A 19,376-nucleotide genomic window follows, 5' to 3' on the forward strand; every position below is an offset into this window, starting at 1 on the left:
GCTTATGGTCGAGAAATTAACATTAAATTATCTGGCAACAGCTCAGGTGGACACTCCTGCAGTCAGCATGCCAATTGCATGCTCCCTTAAAACTTGAGACATCTATGGCATTGTGTTGTGTGACTAACTGCACATTTTAGATTGGCCTTTTATTGTGCCCAGCACAAGGTGCACCTATGTAATGATCATTTTGTTTAATCCGCTTCTTGATATGCCACACCTTTCAGGTGAATGGATTATTTTAACAAAGAAAAAATGCTCACTAACATGGATGTAAACAAATTTGTGCACAAAATTTGAGAGAAATAGATATTTTATTTCAGCTCATGAAACACGGGACCAACAATTTACATGTCGCTTCCCTCCATTACACCAGTTTTTTTCTTGGGGGAGCTGTGATTGCATACTTCAGCTGACAGGGGATCTTTTGGGGTTATTCGTAGAACCTCACTGCCACTGTAAATGTACCACCTGTTTTTTAGAAGATTCCAGAGTGAATCATAGTGATTAACTGTCATGCTCTGTGAACATCCTATGTATGATACATGGATCAATCTCACTCTATTAATTGAAAAACCATTGCCCTTTAAAATCGTATTACCAGCTGCTGTAATATGTTTGAGGGAGGCAGACTAGAGTGGTCACAGTGTATCCTCACTTTAAATTGAATGCGAAAAACCAGTTGATTAAATCCATTTGTTTATTAAATCTGTTTTAGCTATGCTGTCCCACCTCTGTTTCCTCAACTGTTCAGATCCAGCTGTTATGGCACGAGGGGGAGTTGAAAAATTCAATGGAGCATTAGAATCATTTCTAAATGAGACATTGACAGCACACAAGTATGAGGTTTTTGTGTCTGGTCTGTCTTGGTTTCATGTGAGTAGTTTTGGGGCACAGACAGTTTTGGCTAGTGGTAAGTGAATGAGGTAATTGAGGTTGCTTTTGTCGTGATCTCCAGTATTCTACAGTATACTTCCTGGAACAGAGTAGAAAGAAATTAACTCCCTCATCCAACTCAACTTGAAGTGAGTGGAAAAGATCTTAATGCTTGATATGTCAAATTTAGATAATATGAATCCTGGGCCCGTTCTGACTTTTTTGTGGCCAAATGCAGACAGCAATTGTTTTTGTCAGAAAGTAAAAACACTTTCTCAGAAAAAGTGAAAGATTAGATTACACTTAAATATCGCTTTGGCGCCATAGGTCGACAATTGCTTAATTCCATGGAATGTTACATCAATGCGCTCTTGATAAAATAATTCAAGCCATTAGCTGGCATACGAAACACCTCACTTACACAGATTATAAAGTAATCAAGCCTCTTCCACAGAATATAGCTCTCATTCCTCTGGCAAGGGAAGTGCCGGTAACAGCCAAGAGAGGACTCGTTTTTATAAATGTGTCTAGAGGAACTTCCAAGCTTTTTTAAAAATCACCTCTGAGTAGGTTAGTAATGGTGGGTCTTGGAGATCCTCACAGGCATCCATCTATCTATTCACAGACTGAGGTCTTGGTGGTATTGGGTTGCACTCCTATGGTGTGCACCTGGGTAATTTGTTACAGGCTCACTGAGAGTTCTGTCATGATTGAATTACTCTCTTGACTCCCCAGAGTGGATGCTTTCCTAATACCTCCGGACTTAACTGTCCACTAAGGAGATCTCCAGATTCAAGAAGATGTGAAACGCTTTTACAGCCGTTCCTGAGAAACCGTGAATGTGTGCCATAGCAAATACTAGATCATTAGCGCATATGCTAATCGTTTCTGTGTAAATTCGTTGCTAATGCCACATAACGTAATGCTACATGTGTTAACGCCGAAGATAGTAATAACACCCCTATCCTAACTGTGTTTCCTCTGCTACTTTTCCTCACACCAGTCATCCGAGTTTAATTCCAGACCGCCTCCACTTCCCTTCACCTCAGCCCTGAAACACACACTGTAATAGTCAACCCTGAGACCCTTTCCCCTCTCAACTCGATGCGCCCCCATTTGCTCTGTTTTGGAGTTAGACTGCTCTTTTATGAATTATGTCTCTGAGGTTCTCAACTCGCCAGCTTCAGCCCTACCGAAGCAAACGTCCTCTTCACAATAAATACACTGTTATGCTAGAAGCGTACGTGAGAGCAGAATTGTGCTAATGTACTTTGTTTATGTGGGCCTCTTTATGTTTTAACCAGTATTAGTATCTTATTTATGTACATAATGACATATTTATGTGTTATGGCGTCGGTTAGGCTGGGCCTGTATTTGGTCAGAAACACTATCCGTCATTACACATTACATACTAATTCACAAAGGGGTCTGTACTGTAGGCCTGTGTAAAATGTCCTCACCGGTCCTCTCAGACTGTATGGGCTACGCTTCTCTTCCAGGCGTCCCAGTGCCGTATGTCTTGTTTTTATTTGCGGGTTAAGTAAAAGGCTTGTGCTTGGAGACGGTGATTAAAACAATCAGAGAACTTGGAGTACACATCCTCTGTGCTCATCGCATCCCCATAACATGACCCAGCACAGCCGTGGATTTACCCGTCTAGGAACATCAGATGGCTATCTCACATGTGTTTATAGAGTCATACGGAGGTATTGTGCAGCAAGGAGTGTGTGCCTGCGTGTGTGCGCGTGTATAGCCCAAACACAACAGTTAATTAGCTGTCTTTGGAGATGGGACTGTATCTTAATGGGAAGTCCTGTAATGTCTTGCTCTGTGGTTAATGCTCTGGTCCTTGGCATGCCAAATTTGATTTGACTTGAGTTCGATTCAGTTAATGAGCTCTATAATGTTGTGTAACCAGACTAAGACTATGGTGCATGGACATTAGCAACAATACAGGGAACGTACAGTATATTGCGGCCCAGTAAAGTAATATAAACTGAGTGAAAGTGAGTGCAGACAGAAATCTATGCAAAACCATTCAAAGGGTGAGCCAAAATGCACAAGTGCTGATTATACAGACCCAGATTGTGATTTTTCATATTTTTTGGCTGCTTCTCCTCTTGGCTGCTCCTGCAATAAGACGTGCAAAATCAAATGAACAAATACGTGATATGTCTTTATTTGAGGGTAAATTGCTCATAAACCATTATTAAATCATTTATTAGCCATTCATTAATACTTAGTAATTATTCACCATTACATGTTTATGTACTAATGAATATTTACAAAATCATGAACAGGTCTAATACATGTTTTTACTTGACTTACTAGTAAACAAACTAAGTAATAATGTTTATAAGCAGTTTATTTATTTTTTATTTAACTAGGCAAGTCAGTTGAGAACAATTCTTATTTACAATGACGGCCTACCCCGGCCAAACCCTAACCCGGACGACGCTGGGCCAATTATGCGCCGCCCTATGGGACTCCCAAACACGACCGGTTGTGATACAGCCTGGAATCGAACCAGGGTCTGTAGTGACACCTCTAGCACTGAGATGCAGTGCCTTAGACCGATACGCCACTCGGGAGCCCAGATCTAATTAAGTGCTACAAATACTTTAACTATCCATGCACAATTCTCAGTTACGTATTGTATAGTCCATTAAATAAATAGTCAGTGAACTGAGTATGTTCTCTGAGCCTATACTTAGACTCTCCTGGCCCAAGCCCATTCCCCATGCGAGGGTCACGACCTCTCGAATGTCTGATTAGGAACAATGAAGACTAGGCAGCACACTCACAGCGGACAGGCTGAACCAGGAACTGTGTCCCAGTAGACCTCTCATTCAACCTCAGCAGCCAGGGAGTGTCCTAACCCAACAGGCCTATAGTTTCATCTCAGTACCCCTCGCTACCTCCCCTCCTCACCCTGCCTGCAGCCTAACATCTAATGCCACATCGAATTATTTTGTCTTGGCCTTACAAGTGATGATGCAGTCAATCCTGTGTACAACTCTGTTGCTCGCCATCTGTGTTGGTGTATTGGCAGTGTCGCTCTTTAGTACCGTTGCAGGTGCGATGGAGTTAATAACAAGACAATGCTCATTTCTGTCTACGAACCTTTGTCAGAGTCAGCACTTCTCATTTAAAAAAGGGAGACACTGGGTTCGGCTTTAATTTACAGCCTTCTGTTTACCAGATATTGACATAGAAAATGGTATGGTGCTGACCAGCAGGTCTGGTGTAACTAACTGTACGGTGCTGACCAGCAGGTCTGGTGTAACTAACTGTATGGTGCTGACCAGCCGGTCTGGTGTAACTAACTGTACGGTGCTGACCAGCCGGTCTGGTGTAACTAACTGTACGGTGCTGACCAGCCGGTCTGGTGTAACTAACTGTACGGTGCTGACCAGCCGGTCTGGTGTAACTAACTGTACGGTGCTGACCAGCCGGTCTGGTGTAACTAACTGTACGGTGCTGACCAGCCGGTCTGGTGTAACTAACTGTACGGTGCTGACCAGCCAGTCTGGTGTAACTAACTGTACGGTGCTGACCAGCCGGTCTGGTGTAACTAACTGTACGGTGCTGACCAGCCGGTCTGGTGTAACTAACTGTACGGTGCTGACCAGCCGGTCTGGTGTAACTAACTGTACGGTGCTGACCAGCCTGTCTGGTGTAACTAACTGTACGGTGCTGACGGTGCTGACCAGCCGGTCTGGTGTAACTAACTGTACGGTGCTGACCAGCCAGTCTGGTGTAATGGTGTATGTCTGGAGAGTTCTGTGGATGAGTATGATGGATGAGGAGTCAGATGAGGAGTAGTAGGATGACAGGCCAGGTTTTACAGGGATACTCTTACTCACCTCTGCCTCTCATATAATACTGTGCCTCAGAGGGACGAGCTAGACCTTCCACAGTGCATGCAGGGTGCTCCTGTGCTCTAATGTTCCCCAGCTGGAATTGATGCAGCTGTGACATGCAGTGACGCAGGCGGGGTGTCAGGTAACCGACCTACTGACAGGCTGAAATCAATCATGCTTACTTACCAAGCTGCTTGTTAAGTAACACACCTCCTTTTCTTTCATGAAACGTTTCACCTGGAATGTGGGCTTTTGAACAGAGGAGAATCAGGTGTGTTTCAGAGAAACATTATATTTTCTCCTGCGGGTCTGCCTTTATGTCTGTCTGTCTGGCCCCCGGACTAATGCCTTTCTATACACAAAAGCTCTTGGATTGCACAGTAACTTACTTTAATTCTAGATGAGAATGAATGACTATACACTCACCAGACAGTTTATTAGGTACACCCATCTAGTACCGGGTCGGACCCCCCTTTGCATGAATTCTTCGGGGCATGGATTCTACAAGTCAGAAACGTTCCACAGGGATGTTGGTCCATGCTGACGCAATGGCATTAGATTGGACGGCGGTACACCACCGCCACCAGCCTGTACTGTTGACACCAGGAGGATGGGTCCATGGACTTATGCTGCTTACGCCAAATCCTGACTCTGCCATCAGAATGACGCAACAGGAACGGGGATTCGTCGGACGTTTTTCCACTCATCAATTGTCCAGTGTTGCTGATCGCCTGCCCACTAAAGATGCTTCTTGTTGTTTTTAGCTGATAGGAGTGGAACCCGGTGTGGTCGTCTGCTGCAATAGCCCATCTGTGACAAGGATCGATGAGTTGTGCGTTCCGAGATGTCGTTCTGCACACCACTGTTGTACTGCACCGTTATTTGTCTGTTTGTGGCCCGCCTGTTAGCTTGCACGATTCTTGCCATTCTACTTCAACCTTTCTTATTAACGAGCTGTTTGCACCCACAGGACTGCCGGTGACTGGATGTTTTTTGTTTTTTCGCACCATTCTTGGTAAACCCTAGACACTGTCGTGAGTGAAAATCCCAGGAGGGCAGCCGTTTCTGAGATACTGGATCTGGCATGCAGGGCACCAACGTTCATACCACACTCAAAGTCGCTTAGGTCACTTGTTTTGCCCATTCTAACATTCAATCAAACAGTAACTGAATGCCTCGATGCCTGTCTGCCTGCTTTATATAGCAAGCCATGGCCACGTGACTTACTGTCTGTAGGAGTGATACATTTTAGTAAATGGGATGTGTACCTAATAAACTGGATGCTGAGTGCATGGTATTGATTCCCAGAGGGGAAAATGTGTGTTTAGCACTACTGCAGTATCACGTAATCTTCTTCAATGTGAAGGCCTATCATGAGAATATCAATAGCTGTTTTTACTACCATCTCTCCGTTGTTCTAGGGAACTCGGTTGAGTTAATTCAAGACTTGTGATTTCAACAAAGCCCTGTAGAGGGACCCTATCCCAAGAAGAAAAAACAGTCTCTCTAATACTACAGCTCTCAGATCACTCACTATGCCCATATAGTGTTGAACACCCACTCCCCAGGGTTATTCTGGACTGTTTCCCTTCCCTTTCTTTTCATTTCTGTTCACACGTGTGTTTGTTCCTGAGGGTGTGACTGGTGAGCATGGGAATGAGAAGACAATGGAGGCCAGAAGCACAAAGAGCCATGGTGGTGCTGTAGGGGAGCTTCCTCTGCTCTGAACTTGACCCTGAACACCAAACAAATACGCATCTGATATATTCAGCATTTCATTATGGTGTCACGCCTCCATGTAGAAGCCTGTAACGAATGACGTTGTAATGATGGTCGGACCAAGATGCAGCGTGGGGTAGGTTAATCATTTTTATTAATGATAACCAGCAACAAAACAAGAACGAGAAACCAACGAAACGTACAGCCTTGTAGGGCTCAACAGCAACAATACAAAAACAAGATCCCACAAACAACAGGTGGGAAAAGGATGCCTAAATATGATCCCCAATCAGAGACAACGATAGACAGCTGCCTCTGATTGGGAACCATACCAGGCCAACATAGAAATACAAAAAACTAGAGTACCCACCCTAGTCACACCCTAACCTAACCAAAATAGAGAATAAAAAGGCTCTCTAAGGTCAGGGCGTGACAAAGCCTGAGGTTGTACGTGTAGACTTGTGGTCTTGTGTCTATAAGTGTATGAGCACCATTTGAAATGTACGTATGCATACAAACACACAAATGATTGCATGTGTCCAGCAGTATTTGTTGTCACACAGCAATTGTCATGACTACACACTCTTAGAAAAAAAGCGTTCCAAAAGGGTTTTTCGGGTGTCCCGATAGAAGAATCCTTTTTGGGTCCAGGTAGAACCCGTGTTGGTTCCAGGTAGAATTATTTTGGGTTCCATGTAGAATCCTCTGTGAAAAGAGTCCTACATGGAACCAAAAGTGTTATACCTGGAACCAAAAATGGTTCTTCAAAGGGTTTTCCTATGGTGACAGGCAAAGAACCCTTTTTTGTTCTAGATAGCAAAAACTACGTTCTAAGATTGCAGTCATGTTTGTTGATATGGCCAAAATTGGCCCATGCAGCACTTCCACTGCGTCAAGTGTAATGGCAATCAAGTTTCATCTCAACATACTGCTTGAACATTTCCAAAATCGTTTTTTTACTTTCAATACTTATCGAACAAGATTATTAGCTCGGCAGTGCACTAAGGAAACACTGTGTACTCTCGTAGAGCATGGTTTCCACTAAACAACTAGGCAAGTTAACCGTAGTACGCTGTCACTGTGTAGTACTCAAGTCAAAGGTAAACAAAGTCCAACCTGATGATTAAGTCAGAAGGCCCACTCAGAAGACTTTGAGCCGGGCCTCCGAAGGGAAAGCTCTGTAAGTGGCAGCGAGGGAATGACAGGGGCAGAAATTTGTTTATGGAGACTAAATTTAACCTGACATCTGCTTCAAATAGAAACCCGCCATAAATATTAATGAATGGAGGGAAGAATATGGTCTCGTCGATGCAGAGGGAGCGGGGGACAGAGAGAGAGAGGGAACCCGCTCCACCTGAAAACCTATTTTTAGATTCTCTGATTCTATTTCCCGCACGAAGAGGCTATTTTTAGCAGATGCAGAAGCAAGCGGAGTCAGAGACAGCTAGAGCGTGTGGAATCAGCCAGAGGAGGGAGAGATGCACCATTAGGGAGGAGGGAGAGATGCACCATTAGGGAGGAGGGAGAGACAGCGACAGCACAAGCTCCTGGCACAGGTATCTTTAGAATACCTTCTTCTCATTCTCACACTCTCACTCTCACATACACACACAGCTCCCCTCGCAATGCCACGTCATTCTTGCCAATGTAGAATCCTCTCTCTATCTCTCTCTCCCACTCTCTCTCCCACTCTCTCTCCCTTTCTCTCATTATCTCTCTCTGCTTGTCTCAGGGTTGAACAGTTACTCTCCCCTTCCGCCCCTGTCTCTCTCTGTGTATTCTGTCTCTCTCTGTGTATTCTGTCTCTCTCTGTGTATTCTGTCTTTCTCTGTGTATTATGTCTCTCTCTGTGTATTCTGTCTCTCTCTGTGTATTCCGTCTCGCTTTGTGTTTTCTGTCTTTCTCTGTGTATTCTGTCTTTCTCTGTGTATTCTGTCTCTCTCTGTGTATTCTGTCTTTCTCTGTGTATTATGTCTCTCTCTGTGTATTCTGTCTCTCTCTGTGTATTCCGTCTCGCTTTGTGTATTCTGTCTTTCTCTGTGTATTTTGTCTTTCTCTGTGTATTATGTCTCTCTCTGTGTATTCTGTCTCTCTCTGTGTATTCCGTCTCGCTTTGTGTATTCTGTCTTTCTCTGTGTATTCTGTCTTTCTCTGTGTATTCTGTCTCTCTCTGTGTATTCTGTCTTTCTCTGTGTATTATGTCTCTCTCTGTGTATTCTGTCTCTCTCTGTGTATTCCGTCTCGCTTTGTGTATTCTGTCTTTCTCTGTGTATTCTGTCTTTCTCTGTGTATTCTGTCTCTCTCTGTGTATTCAGTCTCTCTCTGTGGCTATGTATAGTGTTTTGTCACATGACACAATGTAACAGACCAGCGTCTTGTCTTAATGCAACATCCCAGGGAATGAAGTGGGTGGAAAAATGTATGGAGTGCCTACAGTAGCCATTTTTAGATTGTAAATTTGACATGGGTAAAATCTACATGGGTATAGTTCCCACAATTTGACTTGCATGTGTTTGGTGTTAAAATGTGAAAATTAGTTTAAAATATAAACAATTTCAACAAGTATGTGAAGATACACTCAGTGGCCAGTTTATTAGGGTATACCCATCTAGTACCGGGTCGGACCTCCCTTTGCCTCCATAACAGCCTGAATTCTTTGGGGAATGGAAACGCTGCTCAATTGGTATCAAGGGACCTAACGTGTGCCAGGAAAATATTCCCCACACCATTAAACCTCTGCCACCAGCCTCTACCGTTGACACCAGGAAGGACGGGCCATGGACTCATGCTACTTACTCTAAATCCTGACTCTGCCATCAGCATGACACACCAGGAAGGATGGGCCATGGACTCATGCTACTTACTCTAAATCCTGACTCTGCCATCAGCATGACGCAACAGGAACCGGGATTCATCAGACCAGGCAATGTTTTTCCACTCCTCAATTTGCCAGTGTTGGTGATCGCGTTCCCACTGTAGCCACTTCTTCTTGTTTTTAGCTGATAGGAGCGGAACCCAGTGTGGTCGTCTGCTGCAATAACCCATCTGTGACAAGTACTGACAAGTTGTGCATTCCAATTTACTGTTCTGCACACCACTGTTGTACTGCGCAGTTATTTGCCTGTTTGTGGCCCGCCTGTTAGCTTGCACGATTCTTTTCATTCTCCTTCCACCTCTCATCAAACAAGTTGTTTTCACCCACAGGACTGCCGCTGACTGGAAGTTTTTTGTTTGTCGCACCATTCTCTGTAAACCCTAGACACTGTCGTGCGTGGAAAGCCCGGAGGCCGGCCGTTTCTGAGATACTGGAACCAGCGCGCCTGGCACCCACGATCATACCACGTTCAAAGTCGCTTAGGTCACTCGTTTTGCCCATTCTAACGTGCAATCCAACAGTAACTGAATGCCTTGATGCCTGTCTTCCTGCTTTATATAGCAAGCCATGGCCACATGATTCACTGTCTGTGTGTCACGTCCTGACCATAGTAAGTTGTTATCTTCTATGGTAGAGTAGGTCAGGGCGTGACAGGGGGGTTTTCTAGTTTAGATTTCTATGTTGTTATGTTCTAGTTTTCTATTTCTATATTGGGTTGTTCTAGTTTTTGTATTTCTATGTTGGGCTTTGTTTGAGATGATCTCCAATTAGAGGCAGCTGGTCATCGTTGTCTCTAATTGGAGGTCATATTTAAGTTGGTGTTTGTCCCACCTGGGTTTGTGGGAGATTAATTTTGAGTAGTGTATGTTTCACCTCTGGGTCACGGTTTGTTGTTTTTTGTCATTCAGTTTATTTATGTATTGCATAGTTTCACAGTATAAATAAAATGTGGAACGACACACACGCTGCACTCTGGTCCACTCCTCCTTATGACAACCGTGACACTGTGGGAGCAAACCATTTTCGTACAAACGGAAAATAAATCAAATATACAGTATAAATCGTGGTCCTGCATATAGACATAGTACCTTACAATGTGATGTATTTAATATAACAGGTGTTTCAGTAATCCAATGTACTATGACCACATCCCTTGCACAGTCTTCACATTTTGCTGCTTTAAAATTACATCTCAAAAGTGAATAAATGGAAATGTTTTCCTACCGATCTACACAACCTCCTCCGTATTTTAAAACTCAAAGAACAATTATAGAAAATGTTCCTAATGAATAAAAAATAAGAATATTAAAAAGTCTTTATTGTATGTCTTCACAGCCCAGAGTTAATACTTGGGGGAAGCACCTTCGGCAGCCATTACAGCTGTGAATCCTTTTGAATCAGATTCTGCCAACTTTTCACAACTCTTAGGGCAACATTTATCCATTGTTTTTGTCAAAATTACTCAAGCTCAGTAAATTTGGTTGGGACTTGAGTGTCATTGATGGACAGCAATATTCAAACTTTGTCTCTGATGTTCAAGCAAATCAGGACTGAGGCTGGAACACTCAGGAACACTCAACACCTCTTGGAAAACCATTTTTTTTCTATATTCATATATTTTTTATCTCAAACAGTTACAAACATTCACAAACGAACAACAACTTACAGAAACACTATACTATCTAAATATTTTTATTAAAAAAACATTTCATTTTTCCATTGTGTTAATGATGGCAGATTGATTTCAAGGTTTTTTGTATACGTTTTTTCAAGATGAGTGATGAAAAGAGAATCGTCCAGCCCATTGGGTATTTCACTACACCCCAATATGCCATATTTTGAAATATGTAGATAGACAGATTGAAAGTAAGTTTATATTGAAATACTTCTGATAGCCCACTTTCTAGCTCCGCCCATAAGTTTGGACCTTTTAGCATTCCGTGTAAGCATGGATTATTGCTCCAACAGTCCCTCCATCTTGTGCCAACATCTGCATTGTGTTGTGTAATGGATTTGACCCAAGACTTCGTTTTTAATTTAGTTGTTTAATTTAGGCCGACTATCTGTTGTTCCACGTAAGGAATCTGTTATTCAATGCATTTGTATGGGCTAATAGCAGTAAGGCCCCAAATATTTTTTAATCGGCTTAGACAGGGCTTAGGCTCTAATGGAATAACTGGTAGCAAAAAAAAATGGTGGTGGAGATGTTGAGGAGGCGTGTGTAGAAATTCACTAGGCACTGTATCTATCAGTTCCATGTCTGCACCTGACAGGTAGCAAAAATACCTCCAGTGGGGTTCCCAATTAGGTTCAGTTGAACCAGAGCCGAGAGTTTGACTTTGCCATTATTAAAGCACTGGATGCCAGTTTTATTGCTGTGTAATAGCGCATCTGACAGACGAGAGACGTTAATGTTGTGTAATTGCCTCATATCATTGAGAGACATCTCCGGGGACAGTTCTGGCTCGGTTAGTTTCAATTCCATATCTGTTTTAGCATGAGGGTTTTATTTTTTCATATCACTTTGCACTATTTATTTGCAAAGGGCTCAGGCTACATCCAGTTTCTGTCCAAAAACAGCCACAGTTACCGCAATGGTTGTTTGCTAAAGTACCGATTTTTCGGCTCTGGAGTTCATCAGAACCTGCATACAAAGTGGAGCTAAGCTTGGATGTTAGCGGAGGTTGTCGGAATGTGGATGTGGATCAAGGTGGAACCGCGCCGAGAATGAGAAATGCCTTTATTTGGCCGAAGATGGACCATCATCATGACCCTCTGCTGTAGGCAGTGCAGTGCAGACTCTTGGCTGCGTCTCAACAGTGGCTTCCTTATCTTGTCTCCTTCCCTTTGTACAGATCTGAAAATGCTGGTAGATGTGATGAGGTAGATATGTAGTGTAGAATTCATTTGGGAATCTCCTTGGGTTTCATCTGTGTTTTTAAGATCTGTTGCAGATGAAGGGAAGGAGACGAGGAGACTAAACCCCTTTAGACTAGTGAGATGCATTATTATCAAAGAGAACTGTTTACGCATGTCAACCTGGGCTAGGCGGTGCAGAGCTGCACTAATCTTAATGTATATGGATCCGTTCCTATCCATTTGAATGGCCTTAAAGATGGTTTCTAGATCTGTGAATCTGTGCAGCAGGTGCCTCAGGCCGACCCTCGTCATCAAACAGCCAGTTCCCGTAGTCTGACCAGCCAACACCATTCAGTTACACTTTTCTGACGTAGTCAACTCCACAACGTATTATTATACGGTTTTTCACCCTCTCAACCACTCATCCTACATATGGAGGTTTATTGGTGTGACTCAGAACAAAGATGGGCCTTTTTTTGTGTTCGTCCATTTCCTGTGCTTTTGATAAATCACCTTCGTTGTTGAAAGGGTTTGTGCTATTATTGTCGCCATTGATATTTTTAGTTTGGGCTTCTCAAATGCACTCAATTTGTTTAGAGGGGGGAAAGGAGGGGTTTGATTCCTTTGTCCCGTTGGTGATGTCTGACTTGACGTCAGTCTCGAAGAAAAGTGCCTTGTTGCGAATGATTCAAATCTGTTGTGTATTGTGCTTTAACTGAGTGTGTGTTTGTGCTGTGTGCACAAGGTGATGGAGCATCATTTGTGACGTGGATGATTTTTGGAGAATGGTTATTACAATTTTAAATGATGGTGATGACGATAATAAGCGGCTTTCATTGAAAGACGTGCTAAATCATGATACATGTTGAGAGCCACTGTGGCCTATTCTCGATCACTCTCCCATCTCAGGTTACTCTTCACTATACTCTCCTCACTCTCATTAAAGGGTGATACCCTTAGGGTGTTGCATGTAAAATTCATATTTACAGTAATTTGAACAGTTCTTACATTTTTATTGTTGATTTGGAGCTTTGATTTAGGCTACAAGTTTGAAACGGTGAATTGTTTTCTCATCTGCTCTCTCCCTCTTTCTCTTTCCCCATAGTTTTGATGCTGAGAATGGCTTGTCGGTGGGGCGCAGCCCCCTGGACCCGCCGGCCAGTCCAGGCTCCGGCCTGGTGCTCCAGGCCAACTACCACAGCCAGCGCCGTGAGTCCTTCCTCTACCGCTCCGACTCAGACTTTGACCTCTCACCTAAGGCCCCCTCGAGGAACTCGTCCACTGCCAGTGATCTGTAAGTGCCCCCCCTCCCCCATATTGTCTCCCTCTGTGACCTTTCACCTTCCACTCACATCTATTGAAGCGTCATGGCAGAGATGTCTCAATGTAGGCCTTGATGCTGCAAGGTCTCCACTTTTTGTAATGTCCAAGGTCATATACAGATATGGTTTTGTGGAACAGATACAATTATATGTGGAAGGGAATTGCTTCTTGGATCACTTTCCAAAAGGGAATTCCGATAGCAAAACATGGGGAATACGTTAGGCCCATTTGTAAGCTTTCCCTTTTACTGTATAATCACAGTAAGGAATGGAAAGAAATGTACAGAATGGTTATCTGGAGGAAAGTGGGGAAGGGTCATGCTTTTTCAATTTCAGTCAAGAGGAGGGTTTAGTATTTCTTTTTATCTAGTCCAGGGGAGAGTAATATCATTTGTAATTGATGAAATGTCTATATTTCTCAGTGTTTTAGAATTAGTTGCTTATTAGGATATATATATCAATGTGTGCCCGATGCCGCCCCTCATCTCTGATTCTCTGCTGATCGTGCACTATCATGTGCGCCTATAGGCCATTTAGTGTAGTCTCAATCAAATGATCCATAGCCTATAGGCTACGAAGTGCATGGTCGTAGAAGCACAGAGCAAAGTTGTATTTCTAAGATAGCTGCTGGGATGGTGTAAATAAAACTAGGCTGCATTACAAACTGCAATGGATATTCCAACCTTGAGCCCCGGCCTGCCCTGCTCTTGCTGATCAAAAACATGTTTGTGTGCTGCTTAACCAATGGCTGTGTAGGCCTACGGTGACAGTTCAGGAGGAGAGTCAAAGGCTTCTGCCGAAAATAATTTAATCTTGCGCGGGGACTAGCCTACAGCCTATGTTCTGTTCCTTTTGAGAAGAAGAGTGGGAAGATGAGAAGGAGGACCGGAAGTCAACTTTGATAGCTTGCTTCTACTACAATTGATTTAATTAAAAACAATATGTTTTTTGCCCATTATGTACAGTACCAGTCAAAAGTTTGGACAACCCTACTCATTCAAGGGTTTTTCTTTATTTTGACTATTTTCTACATTGTAGAATAATAGTGAAGACATCAACACTATTAAATAACACATGTAGTAACCAAAAAAGTGTAAAACAAATCAAAATATATTTTAGATTTTAGATTCTTCAAAGTAGCCACCCTTTGCCTTGATGACAGCTTTGCACACTCTTGGCATTCTCTCAACCAGCTTCACCTGGAATGCTTTTCCAACAGTCTTGAAGGAGTTCTCACATATGCTGAGCACTTGTTGGCTGCTTTTCCTTCACTCTGTGGTCCAACTCATTCCAAACCATCTCAATTGGGTTGAGGTCAGGTGATTGTGGAGGCCAGGTCATCTGATGCAGCACTCCATCACTCTCCTTCTAGGTCAAATAGCCTGGAGGTGTGTTGGTTCATTGTCCAAATGATAGTCCCACCCGCAAACCAGATGGGATGGCGTATCGCTGCAGAATGCTGTGGGAGCCATGCTGGTTAAGTGTGCCTTGAATTCTAAATAAATCACAGACAGTGTCACCAGCAAAGCACCCCCATACCATCACACCTCCTCCATGCTTCATGGTGGGAACCACACATTCAGAGATCATCCATTCACCTACTCTGCGTCCCACAAAGACACAGCTGTTGAAACCAAAAATCTCAAATTGTCAGACAGAAGGATAGATTTCCACCAGTCTAATGTCCATTGCTCGTGTTTCTTGGCCCAAGCAAGTCTCTTCTTATTATTGGTGTCCCTTAGTTGTGGTTTCTTTGCAGCAATTCAACCATGAAGGCCTGATTCACGCAGTCTCCTCTGAACAGTTGATGTTGAGATGAGTCTGTTTACTTGAACTCTGTGAAGCATTTATTTGGGCTGCAATTTCTGAGGCTGGTAACTCTAATGAACTTATCCTCTGCAGCAGAGGTAACTCTGGTTCTTCCTTTCCTGTGGTGGTCCTCATGAGAGCCAGTTTCATCACAGCGCTTGATTGTTTTTACAACTGCACTTGACGAAACTTTAAAAGTTATTGAAATGTTCCGGATTGACTGACCTTCATGTCTTAAAGTAATGATGGAGCCAGTTTCATCATAGTGCTTGATGGTTTTTGTGACTGCACTTGAAGAAACGTTTAAAGTTCTTGACATTTTCTGCATGTCTTAAGGTAATGATGAACTGGTTCTCTTTGCTTATTTGAGTTGTTCTTGCCTTAACATGGACTTGGTCTTTTACCAAATAGGGCTATCTTCTGTATAGCACCCCTACCTTGTCGCAACACAACTGATTGGCATAATCGCATTAAGAAGGAAAGAAATTCCACAATTTAACTTTTAACAAGGCACACCTGTTAATTGAAATGCATTCCAGATGACTACCTCATGAAGCAGGTTGAGAGAATGCCAAGAGTGTGCAAAGCTGTCATCAAATATATTTGATTTGTTTAACACTTGTTTGGTTACTACATGATTCGATATGTGTTATTTCATAGTTTTGATGTCTTCACTATTATTCTACAATGTAGAAAATAGTTAAAATAAAGAAAAACCCTTGAATGAGTAGGTGTGTCCAAACTTTTGACTAGTACTGTATTTATCAGAGTTATTCTCCTCACAATAAGCCAGATTCGAGTAACTTACATTGTGGTGCTGAAACTTGAAGGTAGTAGCTGCGGCACAATCAATCGGAAATAGACAGCTCATGGTGCTGAAAGTAGGCAAATTCAAGTAGGCATTATTCATTTCCATCTTCATTTTAATTACACTTTATTAACAACAAGAGCCCTGTTTCCATTGGCACTTTAAAGTCAACCCAGTTTGGGTTGGCCTTGGTGGGCAAGCTCAAATTGTGTTTCCACTGCCTCCAGAAATGAGAAATTATGTAATGTTGCTAGGTAGCCAATATGTGACTTCTGCTGGCTTCGCTAATGTTGCTAGCTAGCTAGCTAGCTACCAAGATGTTGAAGAATTTAATTCACCCTTACCATGCTGTAACTAACGTTTCCCCATACTCTTACCCAGTGGCGATTTTAGCATGTAAATCTTCGTGGAGCAAAAAAAAATATGTTTTAGATGCATGTCAGCAAAGCCACTACACAACACGACACTAAACAATACATTAAGTGCATTATAATGGTCACAAAAGGTGCCCACAAAATGTTAGGGCCTACATAAAGCCATCCCACAGCAGTCGCAACACCTTACCAATGCTACACCGGGCTACCAGCGAGCCTTGTCTGGCAGTGAAACAGTTCATTCAGCCTCATTTACTGCCTTTTAAAAAACCATAGCTGATATGGCTGACTGGATTAAACAAATGTGGTTTCTACTGACAATTGAGATGTGCAAAGGGGACAACGACGGGATAAGAAGCAATCTGTAATTTCGATTAAGACATTAATGAGCGAGCTTGGACAGACGTAGTCAATATAACTATTTGTTCAGCACTTTTGAAATGTACAGCAACAGAATTCCGAACATGAGCCGTTTTTACAATATTCTCCCTGTACACTAAGTCAGAACTGTAGGATAAATGAAGGGGGCATATAAGCAGACAATGAAAGCTCTTACAATATTAGATGATTACATTTATCTATAACAGGCTATAGGCTACATGTGCACCACTAAGTCAGTAGGCAAAATTATGAGGGGAAAAGGGACCAAATGATTAGGGTGAGACCAAGTTTGTATGCAGCTTTATTAAGTCAATTATTTTTTGGTATATTTTTTTACATTGTTTGCAAACTGTTATGTGACATGTATTAATGCCAAAATAACATGCAAAACAGGCCCAAAACATTATTATTTTGGCAGGGGCTCAAAACAGGTGGGGCTCCTGCCAATTCCAGCCTGACTCAGAGCCATCTATTTAGCTTGCTGATGTTAGCTAGCTAAATAGTTAGCATCATGTTTAGCATAACAGGCTAGCTAGCTAGCTTAATTCCTACCTTGCTAACCAAGCAAACCAGATGACAGGTTTGATATGATGTAGCTAGCTACAGAGGTGGGACCAAGTCACTATTATTCGAGTCACAAGCAAGTCTCAAGTCACAAGGCCCGAGTCTCAAGTCGAGTCCCAAGTATAACAGGTCAAGACTCAAGTCGTGCAATCTAAGAACAAGTCGAGTCGAGTCACAAGTTTTTTCAAGTCAAGTAAAAAACAAATCTATACATGCAACAACGATTTTGAAAAAGCCATATCTCAGACTGGATAATAAAAATAAAAGATCAAGATGGGCAAAAGAACATACACTGGACAGAGATATGGCTTTTTCTTTGCAACTCTGCCTAGAAGGTCAACATCCCGGAGTCGCCTCTTCACTGTTGACGTTGAGACTGGTACTATTTAATGAAGCTGCCAGTTGAGGACATGTGAGGCATATGTTTCACAAACTAAACACTCTAATGTACTTGTCCTCTTGCTCAGTTGTGACCCGGGGTCTTTCAGAAGAAAGTGTTTTGTTTCTGGCTATTTTAAGCCTGTAATCAAACCCACAAATGCTGATGCTCCAGATACTCAACGAGTTTAAAGAAGGCCAGTTTTATTGCTAAAATAATTGCAATAGGGTTTTCTAATGATCAATTAGCCTTTTAAAATGATAAACTTGGATTAGCTAACACAACGTGCCTTTGGAACACAGGAGTGATGGTTGCGGATAATGGGCCTCTGTACGCCTATGTAGATATTCCATAAAAAAATCAGCCATTTCCAGCTGCAATAGTCATTTACAACATTAACAATGTCTACACTGTATTTCTGATCAATTTGATGTTATTTTAATGGACAAAAAATGTGCTTTTCTTAAAAAAACAAGGATGTAGATGGCGCAGACAGACATGGCAGCTCTGTGTCTAGCTCCTAAGCAACTTTGATAGTATTTTGTTATTTGGTGTGTTATTTCTTATATTATAAGCACAGAATTTTTTGAGTGTTATTACATACAGCCGGAAATAACTTTTGGATATCAGAGCGGCGGTAACTCACCAGCGTTATGAACAGGAATACGACACACCATCCACTGCTTCCAAGTATATTACTCGCAAATGTTCAGTCTCTGGATAATAACGTAGACGAGCTCAGGGCGAGGATCTCCTTCCAGTGAGACATCAGGGATTGTAACATACTCTGTTTCACGGAAACATGGCTCTCTCAAGATATATATCCATTCAGCCATCTGGGTTCTCAGTACATTGCGCAGGCAAGAATAAAGAACTCTCTGGGAAGAAGAAAGGCGGGGGTGTATGTTTCATGATTATCCACTCATGGTGTGATTGTGATAACATACAGAAACTCAAGTCCATTTGTTCACCCGACCTAGAATAACTCACAATCAAATGCCGACCGTATTACCTCCCAAGAGAATTCTCTTTGGTTATAGTCACAGGCGTGTATATTCCCCCTCAAGCAGATACCACGACGGCCCTCAAATAACTACACTAGACTTTTTGCAAACTGGAAACCACATATCCTGAGGCCGCATTTATTGTAGCTGTGGATTTTAACAAAGCAAATTTGAGGAAAACGCTACCAAAGTTCTACCAACACATTGACTGTAGTACTCGCACTGGTAAAACATTGGACCACTGCTACTCAAGTTTTCGAAATGCCTACAAGGCCCTCCTCCGCCCTCCCTTCAGCAAATCTGATCACAACTCCATTTTGCACCTCCCTTCCTATAGGCAGAAACTCAAACAGGAAATACCCGTGCTAAGGTCTATTCAACACTGGTCTGACAAATCGGAATCCATGCTTCAAGATTGTTTTGATCAGGCGGACTGGGATATGTTCCGGGTAGCCTCTGAGAATAACATTGACAAATACACAGATACGGTGACTGAGTTCATCAGGAAGTGTATAGGAGATGTTGTACCCACTGTGACTATTA

General features: G+C 42.5%; 1 protein-coding gene across 1 annotated transcript in view; it reads left to right on the top strand.

Moving 5' to 3' along the window:
• The window catches only part of LOC145877477 (3',5'-cyclic-AMP phosphodiesterase 4D-like), a 74,687-nt gene that overhangs the window by 45,656 nt on the left and 9,655 nt on the right, over positions 1-19,376 (top strand). Inside the window, exon 2 of the mRNA XM_082973058.1 lies at positions 13,298-13,486. Within this exon, the coding sequence (XP_082829184.1) occupies positions 13,298-13,486 (189 nt within the window). The remainder of the gene's footprint in view (positions 1-13,297; positions 13,487-19,376) is intronic.

The sequence above is a fragment of the Salmo salar genome, chromosome 03 (assembly GCF_965601325.2).
Source record: "Salmo salar chromosome 03, fSalSal1, whole genome shotgun sequence".
Classification (NCBI taxonomy): domain Eukaryota; kingdom Metazoa; phylum Chordata; class Actinopteri; order Salmoniformes; family Salmonidae; genus Salmo; species Salmo salar.